We start from the raw sequence: 17013 nt of genomic DNA, 5'->3' as shown, positions 1-17013 counted from the left end.
CACAGACATAAAAACCTAAGCCGACCCAGACATAAAATAACGTACTAGTAGACACCTAGCCCACTAGACGCAGACCTACGAACCTCCCTAAGCAGACACCCAGGAGCCATAGCAGCCATAGCCCAGCCGTCCTACTACCATAGCCACCCATGCCCCCTTACCCATTAGTACTAATAGCAGCCCTAGCGACTCCACTGCCAGAGCAAGCCACATAGCTACAGTAAAAAACAGTACCAGCTACAGAGTAACAACTAACTTGAACAGCTTCAACAGCCATAATAAGCAAGGCATCAATTGTTTTGTCTACGCCACACTCATTAGTTACCACATTACTAGCTCCAAAGGTAGCTACAGCTATAGCCATAGAGTAGGTTTTATTGCGTGCCATAGTAGCCGCCCATACAATAATTATTGTCATTCTGATTTCCATAGTAGCTACTTTAGATACTACTTTAGTCACAGCTGCAGCTTCAGCTTCAGAAGCTTCAGCCTCCGCCTCTTCTTCTGGTGGGTATACAGAGTAGGAGTTATTTATTACACCCATATGGAGTTTTCCTCGGAGTAAACAATAGTTGTAGTCTTTACTGACTTTCCCTTGTCTCCAATCGCCTTACGGCTCACCTATCGTAATAGCCTCGGGGAGACAATAGAAAGGAAGGAAAGAAATACAACTCAAATACACCCCGAGGGGATAACACAAGGAACGGTAATAAACAAGTACAACTACGCATACACCCCAGAAGCGAAAGCGGAAGCTGAAGCTGAAGCTAAAACTGAAATAGGAGCTAAAGTAGCCAAGGAAAAAACCACCATGGCTACCCATCTTGGCAGATTACCCAGTAGAACAAGTAGAAGCTACCTCCTTGTTGGGGGATTACACACTAGAACCAGAACTAGAAGCTGCCTTTACCTTGGGGAAAACACTAGAAGTAGAGCAGCGGGGCTGGGCTTACCTGTACGGATTACCTGTACTACAGTAGAGCTGAATTAAAGGATTACCTGACATACGACTGGGGGTTGGGATTATTCGATTACACGGACTATGACCCTGGGGATCACCTGGCCTATGCACCTTTAGGGACCCTGGGCGCTTACCCGTCCTAAAGAAACTTATTATAAGGCACCGGTTGGCCTTTGCCCGGGCCCAGGAACCAGGGGGACTTGTCCAGGGGCACTTACACATAGAGGGCGGCCACTCCTAGAATAAGCTGGGGAGACAATAGAAAGGACATAAGGAAATCCAACTATGGCCCACCCCGAGGGGAAAACACAAGGAATGGTACTAAACAAGTACAACCAATGATAGAATACCCAGAAGCTAAAACAGAAGCTAAAACAGAAGCTGGAGACATAGCTGCAAAGGAAGAAAGCACTAGAGCAGCTACCTTTCTTAAAGGATTAACTGTACTAATGCCCTTAGGTGGGGATTATGGGATTACCCGTACTCAGACTTTTCGTTGGGCGCTTAGTGGATTAATGGGCCTATGCACCTGTTGTTGGTTGGGATTGGGATTAGGGGATTATACCCGGACTCAGCCTTTGCAGCTTACACGTACTCCGACCTGGGATTCTTCCATTACACGTACTCTGAACCAGGGGATTACTTATACACTCCAACTTTAGGGACCCTGGGCGCTTACCCGTCCTAAAGTTTCTTATGCTACGGCACTAGTTGTCCTTTGCCCGGGCCCAGGCACTAGTTGGACTTTTGCCCAGGGCACTTACATATAGAGGGCGGCCACTCCTAGAATAAGCTGGGGAGGACAAAGGAAAGCAAAGAAAGAAATCAACTACCGCACACCCCGAGGGGAAAACACCATATCTGGGTAATAAATAACACCTAGGAAGGGTACGTAATTCACGCGTTACGCGTTGCCATGAACTTACTGGGGCCATTCACGCGTTATCAGGTGTTCAGCTGACTTGCACAACCCCTAACGTCTTTCTTTGAATACATTTGCTCGTGCTTGGCCTACTTAATGAAAACACACTAGACCTCTGCTACCTCCGTATAGAAATGCTTTTAGGTCCTAGAATAGAGAACTACTTGAACTAGAAAGAAATGCTTATATATTTCTGGTCGCCAGCCCGTTAGAATGAGCTGATTCAAGGGAAGAGTTGACCGGGGACGGGGAGGATTGCCTTCGCCCATGCATGGAAGCCAACATTCATTAATGAATGATAAAATTCAGCGAATGCCCCTCATTCTTGTCATAAGATCAAACAAAGATTATTCAGAGAAGAGACTTGTCATGTGGGAGGATAAATTGAAACTGAAAGATAAGATAGCTACGGCGAGAACCGGGAAAGAATCAAGATAAATCATATACAGTTTTAATTTTGGTCATATACAGTTTGAGTTTTTTCTCTTTTTCAGTTTGAATTTTTTCTCTTTTTCGTTTTTAAATTTCATGTGTTAAGCAAAATGATATTTGAGAATTTGACTCCAAACTTTCCAGCTTTCTATAAGTCTCTTAGGCAACCGGAGACCGGCTCTACGACCCCGCGGGGCACTACTGTAGAGCGCTATTGGGCGGAGCTTTCTCGAGCTACTTGACGAAATACAGAAACTATCCAGGAGTTCATTCCCGCTCATCTTTTCTTCACATTATCTCTATTAACCACTCACTTATTATTCAATTCAATACGCGTATAATTTCTCCTCCCACATGAAAAACTAATTCTTGCGTGGGTTTTTGGTGTTGTTAATAAGTTAATTATCTCATAACTTTCCTATTGAGTTGATTCATTTCACTAGTTCATAGTTTTTAACTTTGTAGGTTTGATACAAGTTATATACCAGTTTGGTTTTAATTACTAGGATTATTAGCTTCTTTCACCAAAATAAAAGTAGAAGTAGCTTAGACTTGTATATGGCAAATAAGAAGGTGAGGGAAATGATCTGCTTAGCTTATCCTATGGTGGTTTGAATGAAACAATGGTGTACAATTCCACAGACTTTCTTGTATCTATGCTTCAGTTAGAATTTCACGATCTGGATTTGAAGCCACCAATATAGATTTTTTTCTCATAGATTATCTAATCTAGTTGCATATGGAATTAAGGGAATAAATGATTATATCTGAATTGAGGCACTGTGCTCAAATTCAATAACCAGAAATCCAAAGCATTAACAAGTTCCAGCTAGAATGTACTTACAACGAAGAGTAGTGCTCAAATTCACATTGTTGCAAACCCATCTTCCTCTCACCTATCCAACTTATTATTCCCTGTATATCGGAGAGAACTTTCTCTTGGTCAAAGAACTAACTAGATTAGGAAGATTATATTCACACGATAAGTACCTGAATCATGTCATACAGTGGTTGGTATATTGCAGCATCATTGTCAGCCATGCATAATTGTTCTAGTTCGTCTTGCAATGCTAGGATTTACGAGGACAGACAATGAAATTAAATGTAGCATTTATAATAAAGGCAAGTCAAAACTTGTAGCTTTCAATTTTTTGTATGACTATGGAAGTATCGCAAAGCATGGCTTACCAAAAAGTACATCTTCTTCCACATCTAGACTTCCGGAATCACGTGCAATGTCCTCTATGTTGCACTTGTCAATATCAATCAGTTTGAATGAAACTTGTCAATATCAATCAGTTTGAATTTGACTTGTGGGTGGACTAAAGCAGCTCGTACAATAACTTTCTTCACACAATGAATCACTTTTTGGGAGCTTGATGAGTGAAACAAAAGATAGATTCCCAGTTAAAATTTTGTCTAACACATAGCCAACAGTGCAACCATATAAACTTACAAGACAAGGTGCACAAGTTTAAAGAAAACAACCTAGATTGCATGAATCTTCTCCTGACAGGTTGGTCGTAAAATAAATCTCGAACAACAACTGCAGGAGATGAGAGAGAACCATAAGGCACCATTTTAGGACTTGGGTACTTGTGCTGGATTAGTTAGAATTCAGTATTTCATTAGATGAACTGAGTCTTAAAATTTACAACAGATAGCACAAACTTGATAATTCTGATTCAGATAATCTAGAAAGATAATCATCACCATCATCAACTATGTTTATCCCTTAAAATTAAGGGGGGTCTAGAAGGATCTCTCAGGGGGAAAACTTCAAGAAGGAAACTACCTGTTGTACCAACATCTTCTTGCTGATCATCAATTCCGAGGAATAAGCACCTTGATCCCTGGCAATTTAAAATATTTTATTGAAGAAATTTAAGTCCAATTTTATCTAACCAATAATCAAGCAAAATCAGTACCTTTATAATCTTGCAATATGCATTGGGCTTGCCTCGTGCCTTTGTTCGAATTTCAACTATTGAAATATCTGAAAGTGAGAGCATCATGTCTCCTTCAGAGCCTAATCCATGACTGCCAACTTTTATGTCATCCAAGAGAGCAGACTTTGAAGTTGCTGTTGGCACACCATAATACTTCATTATCTTAGAAGTCAAAATATCGAGCTAATAAATATACTCTATACAAGTAAGTCCTCTACATTCTACAGTCTAAAGTGATTCATGTGAGAGAGATTTAAATAGAGAATTGAGCTGGGCATTGACATTTTAGGAATGAGAATTATAGCAATCGAGGTGGCAACTAGTAAAAATGAAGCTATGCTCGAGCACCATCAAATTCAATTGAACATATATAATATAAATCTAATTTGGCACTTATAACTGAGAAAAGTAATAAAAACATGAATGCCATTTATCCTATTGTTCAATAGAAGGATGCTTCCAAGCAAAAGGAGTGTTGTACCACAGCTGAAAGCTAAAAGTTATTACTTATAGCGCTGAAAAAGTATAACCAATGAGCTAAAGAAGCATGACATATAAGAAATATATTAATACATTTTCATCCAGCTCAACAAGTTTTGGTGAGACTCAGTTCACACCCTACTCAATAAAATTCCAAAAGATATCCAATACCGGTATACAGATAGAACTATAATTTCAGTAAAACATGCACTTTCATCAGCCTATAAGATGGCGAGCTTGAGAGAGAGCGAGAGAATTTCAGACCACGTTTTTCTCCCAAGATGACCAGTTCATCTCTCGTAATACCACGACCTGGAATCAGAGAAAATGTTTTACATACCTTTCCACCGAGTATTTCTAAAAGATGAAATTTAAAAAGAAGTAAATTCACACACCATCATCTTCTACTTTGATATAACATGTTCTCACATTTACGAAAACAGAGACCTGGAAGTAGAAGTAAATTAGAGGCAACAATGAAGTAATAAACTACAAATATCGCGCAAGAGAATGAACAAGGACAACAATGAATTGGTCGCCGTGCCATGATCTGAACAAACAGATATTGAAGTTATGGCCATACCTTAGCGGCACCAGCATCTAGACTATTATTCACCAACTCTTCCACCACTCTCGGCAAGTCAAACATAAGTACGCTAGATCTCAGGGGACCATGAACACTCCTCGGCAGCCGCTTTACTGGGTTCATTGAACAAGCTGTAAAAAAAAATATAATCAAACCGATCGATCAATAAATATCGACACTAACAAAAGCAATCGAGTATTTTATGCGAATCATGAAGAACCCTAGAAACCACATGACGTTCACCAAGAAAAGCGTATGGAACAATGTACGAGGGAGAAGGGAAGAGGAATACCCCGAAGGCTTTCCAAATAACTCACCGGATCAAATCGGAAGGCGAATAGAAGGAAGAAACACCTGTCGTCGCCGGCCGACGGTCGCCGAGAAGAAAAGCGGGAATACTCGCAACGGTGAGTACGAAGTGCACCAGTGACGTAAGATCCGATGGCATTCTCGAAGAGTCCGAGTCAACTCGGGCCAGTTCCGAGTCGATACCGCGGGGTTCCTTGTCGGACAAGTCGTAACTTGAAAGAATCCGCTAACCCGAATCTGTACGGTCCAACACCGAACCCGAACTCGTCGCGGGCAATATAGACTCGGAAATGATCACAACCGCGTACACTTCTAATATGAAATCTTAGCCGTCCATCTCATTCCCAATCTCTATAAATACTCTCTTTGTTTGCGACAAGAGGTGAAAGAAGAATGCGAGGACGTTAAAGCAACTGAAACATATCACTTCAATTTCCTCCTTCGATCTCAAAATCCCAATTTTTAGGGTTCTTGATCACTAGTTTCCTTCGGTCTCGGTGTAGCTAGGGTTCTTGATCGCGCGCTTCGATCGCCTCCAGGCGGAAAACGGATTCTAGGGTTTCTAGATTTGAATCAATGGATTAACAGTTGCTTTGGGAACTGGCCGCCTCCAGCGACGGAGGCTCTGATGGCGTTCTCCAACCCCTCTTGGCTTCATCCGCCTTTTTCTGTACGCGCTGGTGCTGCTTCCGGCTGCATGATGAACTGGAAGGCTAAGAAACCGCGAGCAAGCGTCAGAAGGCGGCGGTGGGCACCGGAGGGGCGCATCTCGTCGGCGATATGGCGCCTCTTGTCAGCGGCGCTGCCGTTGGGAACCCTGTGAAAACGCACCGGTTCTACTACCGGAAGACGAAGTTCGTGCGCTCTGCCTCCTTCGCGCCGCGCCCCGGAACACGACCTCCTTCTTTATCCGCGTGGAGGAGTCCGGTGGGATCGCTCCTCTGATCTCGCCGTGCTCCGTTATGCCGGCGGTCCTCGAAACCCAGAAGCTCTACTCGTCAAGCGAGGACCTCGCTTACATGGTCGAGGAGTGGGGCATCGAAGGGTACGGCTCAATGAAGGGTCTGATCCGCCTTCGGTGGCCTAGTGGCGAGGGGGAGGAGGACGACGACAACGAGGAGCCGACAGCGGTGTCGAGCGGAAGCGACGTGGAGGAGCACCTGGAGGTGGAAGGCGGTTGGACCACGACGTGAGCCGGTTCGAGATGGTGTACCCTGGCGAGATTGCCATGGCCATGGCCCGTCCCGGCACGGTTCTAGGATTTTATGTTAGGGGATAGATTTGCGGATCGGGTTGATGGGTCTCCCAGCTATGCCAATGGGATTGGGGAGGGTGCCCCGAATTCTATACTAAATTCGCCCCTGGCCTGTTATAGCTGTCGGCGTCGGAGATGTTCGAGAGCAAGGCGAACGTCCAGGACGGGCAATAGTGCAGATGGAGGAGGAGAACCTGATGCCAAAGAGCGATTTTTCTTGACGGAGAGGGAGGTCGGCGAGCTCTAATTTGGATGGGGTGGGATGGGAGGGGAGAGAAGGTTCATTATTTTGTAAGGAAAGGGATTGTAGGTTAAATATATAAAATTATAAAAATATATTTATTTTTAAAATAAATCTATATATGAAAAAATATATATAATTTATAAGACCAATAAAAATTAATCTTAAATAAATAAATTAATTAATATATATATATATATATATAATAAATATGCGAAATATAAAATCTGTATATTTTGATACGACAAAGAATAAATCAATATTTTTATATATATTTTTATAAAAATATATTCTTTTGAATTTTATTTTCGGAGAAATTTACGATGAAGGTCGACGTCGAGAAATGCGAACGATGAAATCCTATGACGGTTATGTTATGTGATGAGGAGCGACGGTGTAAAAATCAAATAGATAAGTTATTTTAATAATTAATATTTTAATTATAGGGATATAATTAGAATAAATGGTTTATAAGTTTTCCTTCCCCTTCCTTACATCCTGATTTGGGGTGTAAGGAATTATGTCGATTCATGAGCATGCAAGGGGAAAGGTTATCATTCTCTCCCTTCCTCTCTTTAACTCACTCCATCCTAAACAAGGATAAAAATTCTCTTTCCCCCTTTCTTACCTTTCTCTCCCCTTCTCTCACCTCCTCCCAAACAAACTGTAAGAGGCGGGTGTTACTGTTGGAGTACATCAATGGCGTCGCCAAGTTATTCCAAAATGTTGAATTGAAAATTATGAGAAACTTATACGTTGAGATGGCTTTGAGCTGATGTCAAACTGATCTAGTTATCCGAATCAAGCTTGTGGATTGTTTGAGCTTGAGTGAGACGTTGATAGTCGTACGTTGAGTCTCTCGAATATGAGACTTGAGCGGGTTGAATACTTCCCGAATTTAAATGGAAAGTCGCTAGTTGAATGTTCTTGAATGGTCTTGAGTGCCACGAGGTCTAAACAGACATCAAATGCTTGAGTTGGTTGTTGAGTCATCGAATATATTTGAGTGGACACGTCGCCTAACTACTGAGTCAGTCAAATCAAGAGAGCAATGTCGACCGTTGAGTTCAAGTGGGAACTTGAGACGTTGAGTCGAGAATAGAAAATGCAGAAATTTATGTTTGATGCAATTTTTTTTAAATAAATTTGTTTCTTCGGCTGTGCTTTGAGGTCATGTTTAGATGTCTATTTTTCAAAATATAACATAAAGATCATGTAGACAATCAAACGTTGATTGTTCGTGGTGAACTGAGTTAATACTCAAACGCTAATATGGGTGGACGATTAAGCAAAATGCATGACAAAGAGAAGATGGGGTAATGAAGATGGAAAGTTTTTACATCTCTTGCAAGAGCGTCGTTTTCTACTTAAGGTTATGACCTCCTTATATATGAGCTTTATGCCTTCGTTGCAATAAATAGTCGAATAAAGATCATGTTGGAGCTTGCTTCGGGTTGTCCACCATGTTGGCTTCGAACACGACCGCAGTGAGATCCAGGTCCTCAAGAGAGGATGCGACGTGGTTCGCAGCATCCTTTGGCCCCTTGGTTGGCTTCTTTGGGCGTCTGCAGTCCTTGGACATGTGTCCTGACTTTCCACAGTTGTAGCACGAGCCCTTGAACTTCTTGGGTTGAGCCTTCTTCTTGAACTGCTTCGGCTTCTTGGCGTTCGGCTCAATCAGGTTGGACATGTCGTCGACAGTCCGCTTTGTTCCTCTAGAGTCGGACAACTTTTGATTATCCTCCTCTATTCGCAGCCTCAGGATCAGATCTTCCAGTCCCATCTCCTTTTGCTTGTGCTTTAGGTAATTTTTGAAATCCTTCCATGACGGAGGGAGTTTCTCGATTACCGCGGCTACAGCGAAGGACTCGTTCAGCTTCATGCCTTCGGCGTCCAGATCATGCAGTATTAATTGCATATCCTGAACTTGGGATGCGACGCTCTTAGAATCCACCATCTTGAAATCCAGAAACCGGCCGACGATGAATTTCTTCAACCCGGCATTCTCGGTCTTGTATTTCTTCTCAAGTGATTCCCATAGAGATTTTGCCGTCTCCAATGAACTATACACGTTATAGAACGTGTTGTCCAAGGCGTTGAGAATATAGTTGCGGCACAGGAAATCTCCGTGAGACCACGCATCGCAAGCAGCCTTACTACCTTCCGTAGCGGCTGGCGGGTCTTCGCGCAAAAACCGTACAAGGTTTAGCGTCGTTAGATAGAACAACATCTTCTGTTGCCATCTCTTGAAGTCGGCTCCGTTGAATTTCTCCGGCTTCTCTCCGTGCGGAATTGATGTCGGCGGCATGGCGGTTGGAACGGCCGTCGGAACGATCGTCGGAACGTCGTTGGTAGCCATATCAGATTGCACAATTATCGTTTACGACTGTTGGAGCCGGTAGCTCCGGGAGTACGCAAACTGATATGTATCGTCGAGGCTAGTGTTAGACACTATCTCCGTAAACGATATTGCTCCGCTACTGGTGCTAACGGATAGCAGCAACTCGTTCCCAAGATACAACGACGATCGTCTCGGAATAGCAGCACTTCAAATTTCGAGACCAGCGAACCTTCTCGTAGACTTCTTGGACTCTTGAACTCACAAGATGAGATGAATGCTCAAGAGAGAGGAGAGAATCGATGAATTGGATGAGTTTTCCACCATCTGGAGGGTTCTATTTATACTAATCAAAGAGGTTTGAAGAGAGGATGTGTTCTTTGGGCTGGATCGATCTGGATCGTCCAATTTGAAGGGTTGTAACCCTTCACACAGCCCACTCGAATCTCATCCATCAGATCTGAGGGACACAACCCTCAGATATCGCTTATTACCATCAGCCATCGGATCTGGATCCATTCACTCCGACGCTTCAGATCAAGTCTCTTCCCAAGCGGTCTGATCGTGACTCTTCGCGATCCAACGCTCCAGATCGCATCACAAGCGATCCATCACACCTCTTTGATCGACGGTTGCCATCTGCCTGCCCAATCAACAACACAGTCACCTCTACTTGCCCACGCGGATGCCACACAGGCAATGCCACGTCACATGCGCGCCCGACACGTCACCCGAGTGCCACGCAGGCACTACAATGTCACCCGGAGCAATAAATTAAGCTCCTCAATGCTCCTCGCGACGACGCGTACGTGCGAAGTGCAAAGTGCGCCTACAAAGCGCCCATTGCGCCTACAAAGCGCCTACATGCGCCTACAAAGCGCCTGCGCCTACAAAGCGCCCATTGCGCACGTGCGCACGTGCGCACGTGGCGGGTGGCGGGCTCACAGGTGCGAGCACCAGCTCGCCCATGGATAGAGAGTACCTGTGCTTCTTGTGTTAACTTCATTAACACAGCAACACATATAAGGAAACATTAGCTATCGTCGGTTAGCAATGTGGGACTAAAATCCCATCTTTTCCTTAATATTATTTTGGACACCACTTTAGCCAATTAATTTCTCATTCACCCATAATCGGTTTTGAGCAAATTAATAGTCTAGATTTATCTACGCGAAAAGTAGATTTCGATTTTGAAGTCATATCAGACTTTCAACGATCGATGGCACTTTAATTTTGCCTTGCAAAATCATATCCAACAGTTATGAATTCTCCATTAACCTCGCATTAATGCATCCGTTATATTCTTGAGCAACAACAAAAAGAGGAATCATGTGAAAAATATTGGTTGATTTACTTAAGCAAATTTTATCCCAATCGATTTAACATTTGATGCATGTAGGTCGTGATCACACACGAGTTAACTTGATTCACTATAATTCAAGCTCTAGATTTGCGCCCCTGCGGGCTCATGCGTGAGAGAGTCTTCCTATGTATATGTTCACAACCTCAATGTTTATAATGCATTATCAATCAATCATCATAAAACTCTCAATATGGAACTAAAGTCTCATTCACAATGGAGTCTTATTTTTTTTTCCATCTCTCTTATTTCATTCAAATTTTCAACAATCTCCTACATGAATAAAAATATGATACGTTAACATCTAGTAGTTAAGTCAAATATATCACAGGTAAATTTTATTATGAACCTCTCCTTGTGAGAACATAATTGTTACTAGTTGACAGTAGATGCAATATGCACCAACAAATGACATATCTAGTAATAGATTGTCTTCATCATGATCATTACAATAATTGATATGGAAAGCCTGCTTTAAATGAATTAGTTTAACTTTTTTATTGGATTGACACGAAATATCTTTTGTAAATGTGATTCGGACGTGCCATGGCATGAAACCTGGTTTAAATGTGTTGTCATGCAACTAAAGCCCAAAAATGAATTGGTCCTTTGGGGATCCAACTGTAGAATTAACTAAAAGGAAACATAAATAAGAGTCTGATGCATCAAAGAAACTATTTTCAGGGTACAAAATAGGGATAAATAAGACCTTAACTCATTACTTAATTCGAGTGAACACATGATCATGATGACCCGGGTCCACTTTCCATAGTTTAGAAGAAGTGCAAATGGTAGAATTGCTTTTGAAGAAATTTTCAAAAGCCATGCTGCATCAATGCAAGATCAGTCTCAAAGAGAGACTAGAATGCTGTCAAAAGTGCTTCAGTTTCCACTTGATAACTTGTCTTCAGCACCACCACCAACAAGCCTGAATCCCAATTGTAGCTGCAGGCCTCCTTTGTAACTCTAAAGTTTTGCTTGAAAATCCGAGATTGTTGGGGGTATGCATATCTGAAGATTGTCATAGCCATGCCAAGTGTCAATTAGACCACCTGAAGCTGCATCATTGCAATATTTCTGAAGTGTATCTCATCCTGATTTGTAACGGCACAACTTCCATCAGTTGGTCTTTAGAAATCCACTACGATAAATTGATTTGTTTCTCTGAGAGATGGACATCCTCCTGCATGTTAAAGTAGCCATTTGATGCTTCTCAGCCTAAGAAAGACAAGTAACTACAAGGATGAAGTTGAAGATGATTGAAAGAACTGTAAGGTTGAATGGGAAGGATGAATCACTTACTAAAATAGTAGTTGCAGGCTTCCTTTGTCGCTCTAAAGTTTCGCTGGCTAATCATAGACGGTTGGGGTATGCATATATGCCACAGCCATGGCAAGTGCCAATTAGACCTCCTGAAGCAGCATCATTGCAATCTTTCTGAAGTGTATCTCATCTTGATTTGTTACTGACATCTTCCGTCAGTTGCTCTTTAGAAATCTGCTTCGATAAATCAACTTGTTTCTCTGAGAGATCAACATCCTGCTGCATGTTACAGCAAGCCAATTGATGCTTCTCAACCTAAGAAAGACAAATATCTCTTAAGGATGAAGTTGAAGATGATACTACCAGTTCAACTCTAAATGAATCACAACTTCACCAATATAATTGAAGAAAACACAAAGTGATTGGCGGCGCTTTCATCAACACCGTCCTGTAAAAAGAAAGGCGATTGAAAGAACTGAAAGGTTGTATGGGAAGGAGGAAATATGAAGATAGACGAATCGCCTTACTCAATCAGAAGGAACATGTGGGTCATAGTTGTAGGGATCCTTGGTGTATCGCATGTACTCTTGGCCAGAATATGTTTCGATTTTGACAGAAGGAATTTGACTGATGATGTCCCAATTCTCAGTGCCCTTGAGACAGTTCTTCAGCAATTGCAGATTGCAGTACATCTCGAATTTCTTCAAACTCCTGTGAGTGCTTGCTGTGTTGTTATGCTGCTCGATAAAGCCCGGTAGCCACCGAGGGAGCTGCTTGGTTTCATCTGAACTCCACACCTCCAATTTTTGTAGTTTGTCGACATTCTCCACGCACTCCAAGTTGGGACAGTTATACACCACAAGATATCTTAATGACGGGATGTTGGATATCTTCTTCAACCCTATGCAATCTGTGACCTCGAGGCTGTAAGCCAAGGTGAGGTTGTTGATCTCACCTAGCTCATACGTTTGGCGCAAGGCCAGTCGGTTGAGGTTGGTGGCTCGGTGGAAGCCCTCAGGAAGAGCTATTAACTTTGGGCAGTCCGCAATAGTACAATCCCTAAGACTTGGAAACAACTTCACTGCAAGAGGTGTTCCATTGAACGTCCACTCCTCCCACGCGGGGATGTCTTCGAATTGGAGCACTTCGAGTTTGGGAAATGCAGAGCTTCTCGATCCGAGAAATTGAGACCCAATGGCTGTTATGGCGCTTGCACTTACAATATTGAGGTACTTGAGCTGAGGCAGTGTGCCCAAGGGAGGGAGCTCCGTGCAACATGGCAAGCCAAGGAGCTTCAAGAACGTCAAGTTTGGAAAAGATTCAGCCAAGGAAGAGGATGTCATCCAGCTCGGGAACTGTCGGCCAGGATAGCCCAGAAAAAGAAGTTCGAATATGGTAGATGAAGGCCGAGTCATTTCATTGCATATCCTCTCGGCTTTACTGATTTGCTCCTCACTCCGTCCTTTTTTCTTCTTCAGTCTCAGTCTCCTCATTTTCATCTTCTGCTCCAGAGCCATCATCATTACCATCACCCGTGTCGTTGTTTGCATCTCCATCATCCTGGCCATCTTCATCTGCTTCTTCATCGGCTTTAGCATCTTCCTCCTCCTCTGGTTGCATCCAACTCAGCAAAAGCTGCTTAAGAAAAGGCTTATTAGCAAGTGCAGAGGCTCCTTTTTCTGCCCTCTCAAGCCTAAAAATGCTTAAGACTCTCAACTCGGATAGATTTTTTAGCTCTTCTAAATCACAACCTTCTTCAGAGGCTGAGTCATTCTGCCCTACCATAAATCCCTGAAGGCAATAGAAATTTTCCAGTTTTCCAATTCCCTTGGGCACATAAGTGAGCAGTGGACAAGCTTTCATGTCAAGCCATCTTAGATTATGCAACTTAGTGATGGACACAGGAAGTCTTTCCAAGAACTCACACTCTGAGATATTCAGACTCTGAAGGTTTACAAGGTTCCCGATAGTTGTTGGAATCTCACGAATATTTGTTCCATCGAGATCTAGATATCTTAAATGCAATAGATCTCCAATGCAATCTGGAATCTTTTCAATTGATGTTTTTGTGAGATCCAAAACTCGCAAACACGGTAATGCTCGAAGTACACTATCTTCGATCGTCTTGGTTTTGGAGGAGTCCGTTAGAATTAGAGTTCTCAAACAAGCTTGTCTTACAATTTGAACTGGTAACACTAGCTTAGGCTCCATGCAAGAGATTGACAGCCGCCGAATTTTCACATTATCATTTGCTTTGAATTCTGTACCATGTCGATATAAAATCCCTTCCTCTCTCATTAAATTTGCACAGAGCGACCGGAAGTGATCATGCATAGAGAAGAATTTCTTGGCTACATCTAAAGTTGCATTAGCTTCCAAGAGATTCCTTCCAAGTAACTCCCTGTAAATCTCCTCCCCTAGATTTTCCATTGTTCTCAAATTATCTTGTTCATCCATAATAAGACCTTCGGCGAGCCAAAACTGAATAACCTCATTAGAAAACATATCTTTTTGAGGGTACAAAGAGCAATAGAGAAAACATTGTTTTAATCTAGATGGTAAGTCTTCGTAGCTCAAATATAAAGGCCTCAGTTCTTCCTCAATTTGATCCATGTTCCATGCATCACTTTGGAGAACTTCCTCCCATCTTGCTTTGTTTTGCTGGTATAGAACCCCAGCAATAGCTTTAATTGCAAGAGGCAAACCATCACATTTATTGACAAGTTTAATTCCTATTTCTTCAAAGCTTGATATCTCATCTTCATCTCCTTCACCTTCAAACACTAAATGTTTAAGCAAATTCCAACCACTTTCTTCATCCATTTTTTCAACTGAATGGATATATGTAGGCTTCATTAGTTTTACAATATTTTCTTTTCTAGAGGTAACTAAGATGGTACAACTTGTGGCACATTTCATTATAGGTTTTCTCAAGAAATCTACCCACACAGATGAATTCCATACATCATCTAACACAATCAAAGTATTCCGTGTGAGAACAGACACAAGTTTATTTTCTAATTCTGCTTTACTTGTTCCTTCAAGATTTTCTCCTTTGATTTCACTTCCTTCCTCAAACTTAATCAACTTTTTTAGCAAATCAGACTCCATGTAATTTTTAGAGACATACAACCATTTTCTATTTGGAAAATAATCTTTGATCCGTTCATCCTCGAATATTTTGCCTGCTAGAGTGCTCTTTCCGATTCCCCCTGTTCCCACAACTCCAAAAACACGACACTTCTTTGGATTATTCTTGAGTATCCAATCAATTAGTGTTTCAATAGCAGTTTCTATTTGTGTTCCTATGATATCTCCTTCAACTTGTAGGTGAGATGTCTCATGTGTGATCACTCTATTAACATAATCAACTGGTTCTTTGGTTGCCCAATCCAAATTATTTTTTATGACTGTATCATTTTTTAGATCTTCTAACTTGCTATTCAGTGCTATAATTTGGTTTGCAATATCATGACGATATTTAAGACATTGAAAGCATGAAAAGACATAGCTGAAAGGGTTGCATGTAGTCGATGAACCTGACAAAGCTTGAGCTTTCAATATCTTTCCCCCTTCAATCATACAGAGATCAATAATATCATCAGCATCATACATGATGTCCTTTAACTTTCGCACCCATAAATCTATTTCATTATTTCCATGCCTCTTTTGCTCTGCCTGGTGGAGATAACCATTGATTGTCCCCAACCTTTCTTGAAGGGCTTTGATCTCCTTATCGACACCAAGCACCTTAAAGATCTCTGCCTCCACCATGTTGGTTGTGACTGTAATGAATTTTGAGATAAAAAAATCTAAAACCATTGCCATTGTTGGTAGAAGGGAGAGGAAAGGGCTCACAAGTTGTAGGTGTGATGTTTGTTTTGCATGCAAAAAATGCTAGTGCCCTAACGACTATATATAGGCTCCAAACAATTAGAAAATTGACATTAATTTTTTATTTAAAAATTATACATTTGCATTTGTTATGATACTAAGTGGTGATGCTATGGATGTTGACATAATGAAACATAAATGAAATTTCAACTTTAACGGCAATTTGCTTGGTTAAATATTATTTAGCTTATGTACTTACATACGTACATAAAAGTTTAAATATATCCATGTAAGGTAGGATTAAATTAATCATTAAGATAAACATCAATAATTAATGAATAATAGTTGAAATGTAGGTTAAAAAAAAATAAAATTTTACAAGTAAGACAATCTTTTCTCTATATCTATTCACCGTCTGCTTTTGTCGGTTTATTTTTTTTCATTTTTTATAGAAGAAATAACTAAATAACTTTAGTAAGTGTCCACTATTGCATGTTAAGTGCTCATCAAAAGTTGTACTTATAAGTAATTAATGAGCCAAAATGGAGATGACTTAAATTAAAATTGACTCGTTCTAGCTCATATATTTATCCATATGATAGTTTTGTCTACTTAATATACAATTTATTTGCTCAATTATTGACCTAATTCAGCTGTGATAGATTGGACATTAAGATAATTCTAAGTTCGTTACCGTGTAGTTTGTCTTGCATGAAGCACATGCAAAATGATTAGAAAATTTTATATTTTTTTCTTTATAAATTTGTCTACTTAATATACAATTCATTTGCTCAATTATTGACCTAATCCAGCTATGATAGATTGGACATTAAGATAATTCTAATTTTATTAGTTGGTAGTTTGTCTTGCATGAAGCATGCAAAATGATTAGAAAATTTTGTATTTTTTTCTTTATAAATTAATTAATCATGTTAGTCATTTTTAATGCCATATGATTTGTCATATTTGTGAGTATTTTAAATAAGGGATGATAGTTTAATTTGGTTTGATATGGATGTCTATCCATCTCCTCTCGTATGGAAACAATTAATGAGATAAGAATTGCTAGACTCTATCAATAGC

General features: G+C 41.0%; 2 protein-coding genes and 1 pseudogene across 2 annotated transcripts; 1 reads left to right on the top strand and 2 right to left on the bottom strand.

Moving 5' to 3' along the window:
* Positions 1 to 87: 87 nt before the first annotated feature.
* LOC141840804 (DNA mismatch repair protein MLH3-like) lies at positions 88 to 5733 on the bottom strand. Its single transcript, XM_074728872.1, has 8 exons — positions 5648 to 5733; positions 5328 to 5461; positions 5140 to 5191; positions 5009 to 5056; positions 4244 to 4398; positions 4111 to 4168; positions 3772 to 3861; positions 88 to 215 (listed from the first exon to the last, which is right to left on the bottom strand). Exons 2-8 carry the CDS (start codon positions 5451 to 5453, stop codon positions 88 to 90), a joined length of 657 nt encoding a protein of 218 aa, XP_074584973.1. The 5' UTR covers positions 5454 to 5461; positions 5648 to 5733.
* Positions 5734 to 6267: 534 nt separating this feature from the next.
* LOC141840790 (uncharacterized) lies at positions 6268 to 7141 on the top strand (annotated as a pseudogene).
* Positions 7142 to 11376: 4235 nt separating this feature from the next.
* LOC141842409 (putative disease resistance protein RGA3) lies at positions 11377 to 15962 on the bottom strand. Its single transcript, XM_074730615.1, is given in 5 exon segments — positions 11377 to 12016; positions 12136 to 12411; positions 12491 to 12544; positions 12624 to 13566; positions 13568 to 15962. Coding segments are annotated over 2 exon segments (3300 nt in total). The 5' UTR covers positions 15925 to 15962; the 3' UTR covers positions 11377 to 12016; positions 12136 to 12411; positions 12491 to 12544.
* Between the last annotated feature and the right edge of the window lie 1051 nt (positions 15963 to 17013).

Source organism: Curcuma longa, chromosome 11 (assembly GCF_044706935.1).
Source record: "Curcuma longa cultivar G26 ecotype Majalengka, Jawa Barat chromosome 11, ITB_CL_G26_1.1, whole genome shotgun sequence".
NCBI classification, from domain to species: domain Eukaryota; kingdom Viridiplantae; phylum Streptophyta; class Magnoliopsida; order Zingiberales; family Zingiberaceae; genus Curcuma; species Curcuma longa.
Note: the sequence above shows the minus strand (reverse complement) of the source record. Positions and strands in the feature narration are given on the sequence as shown.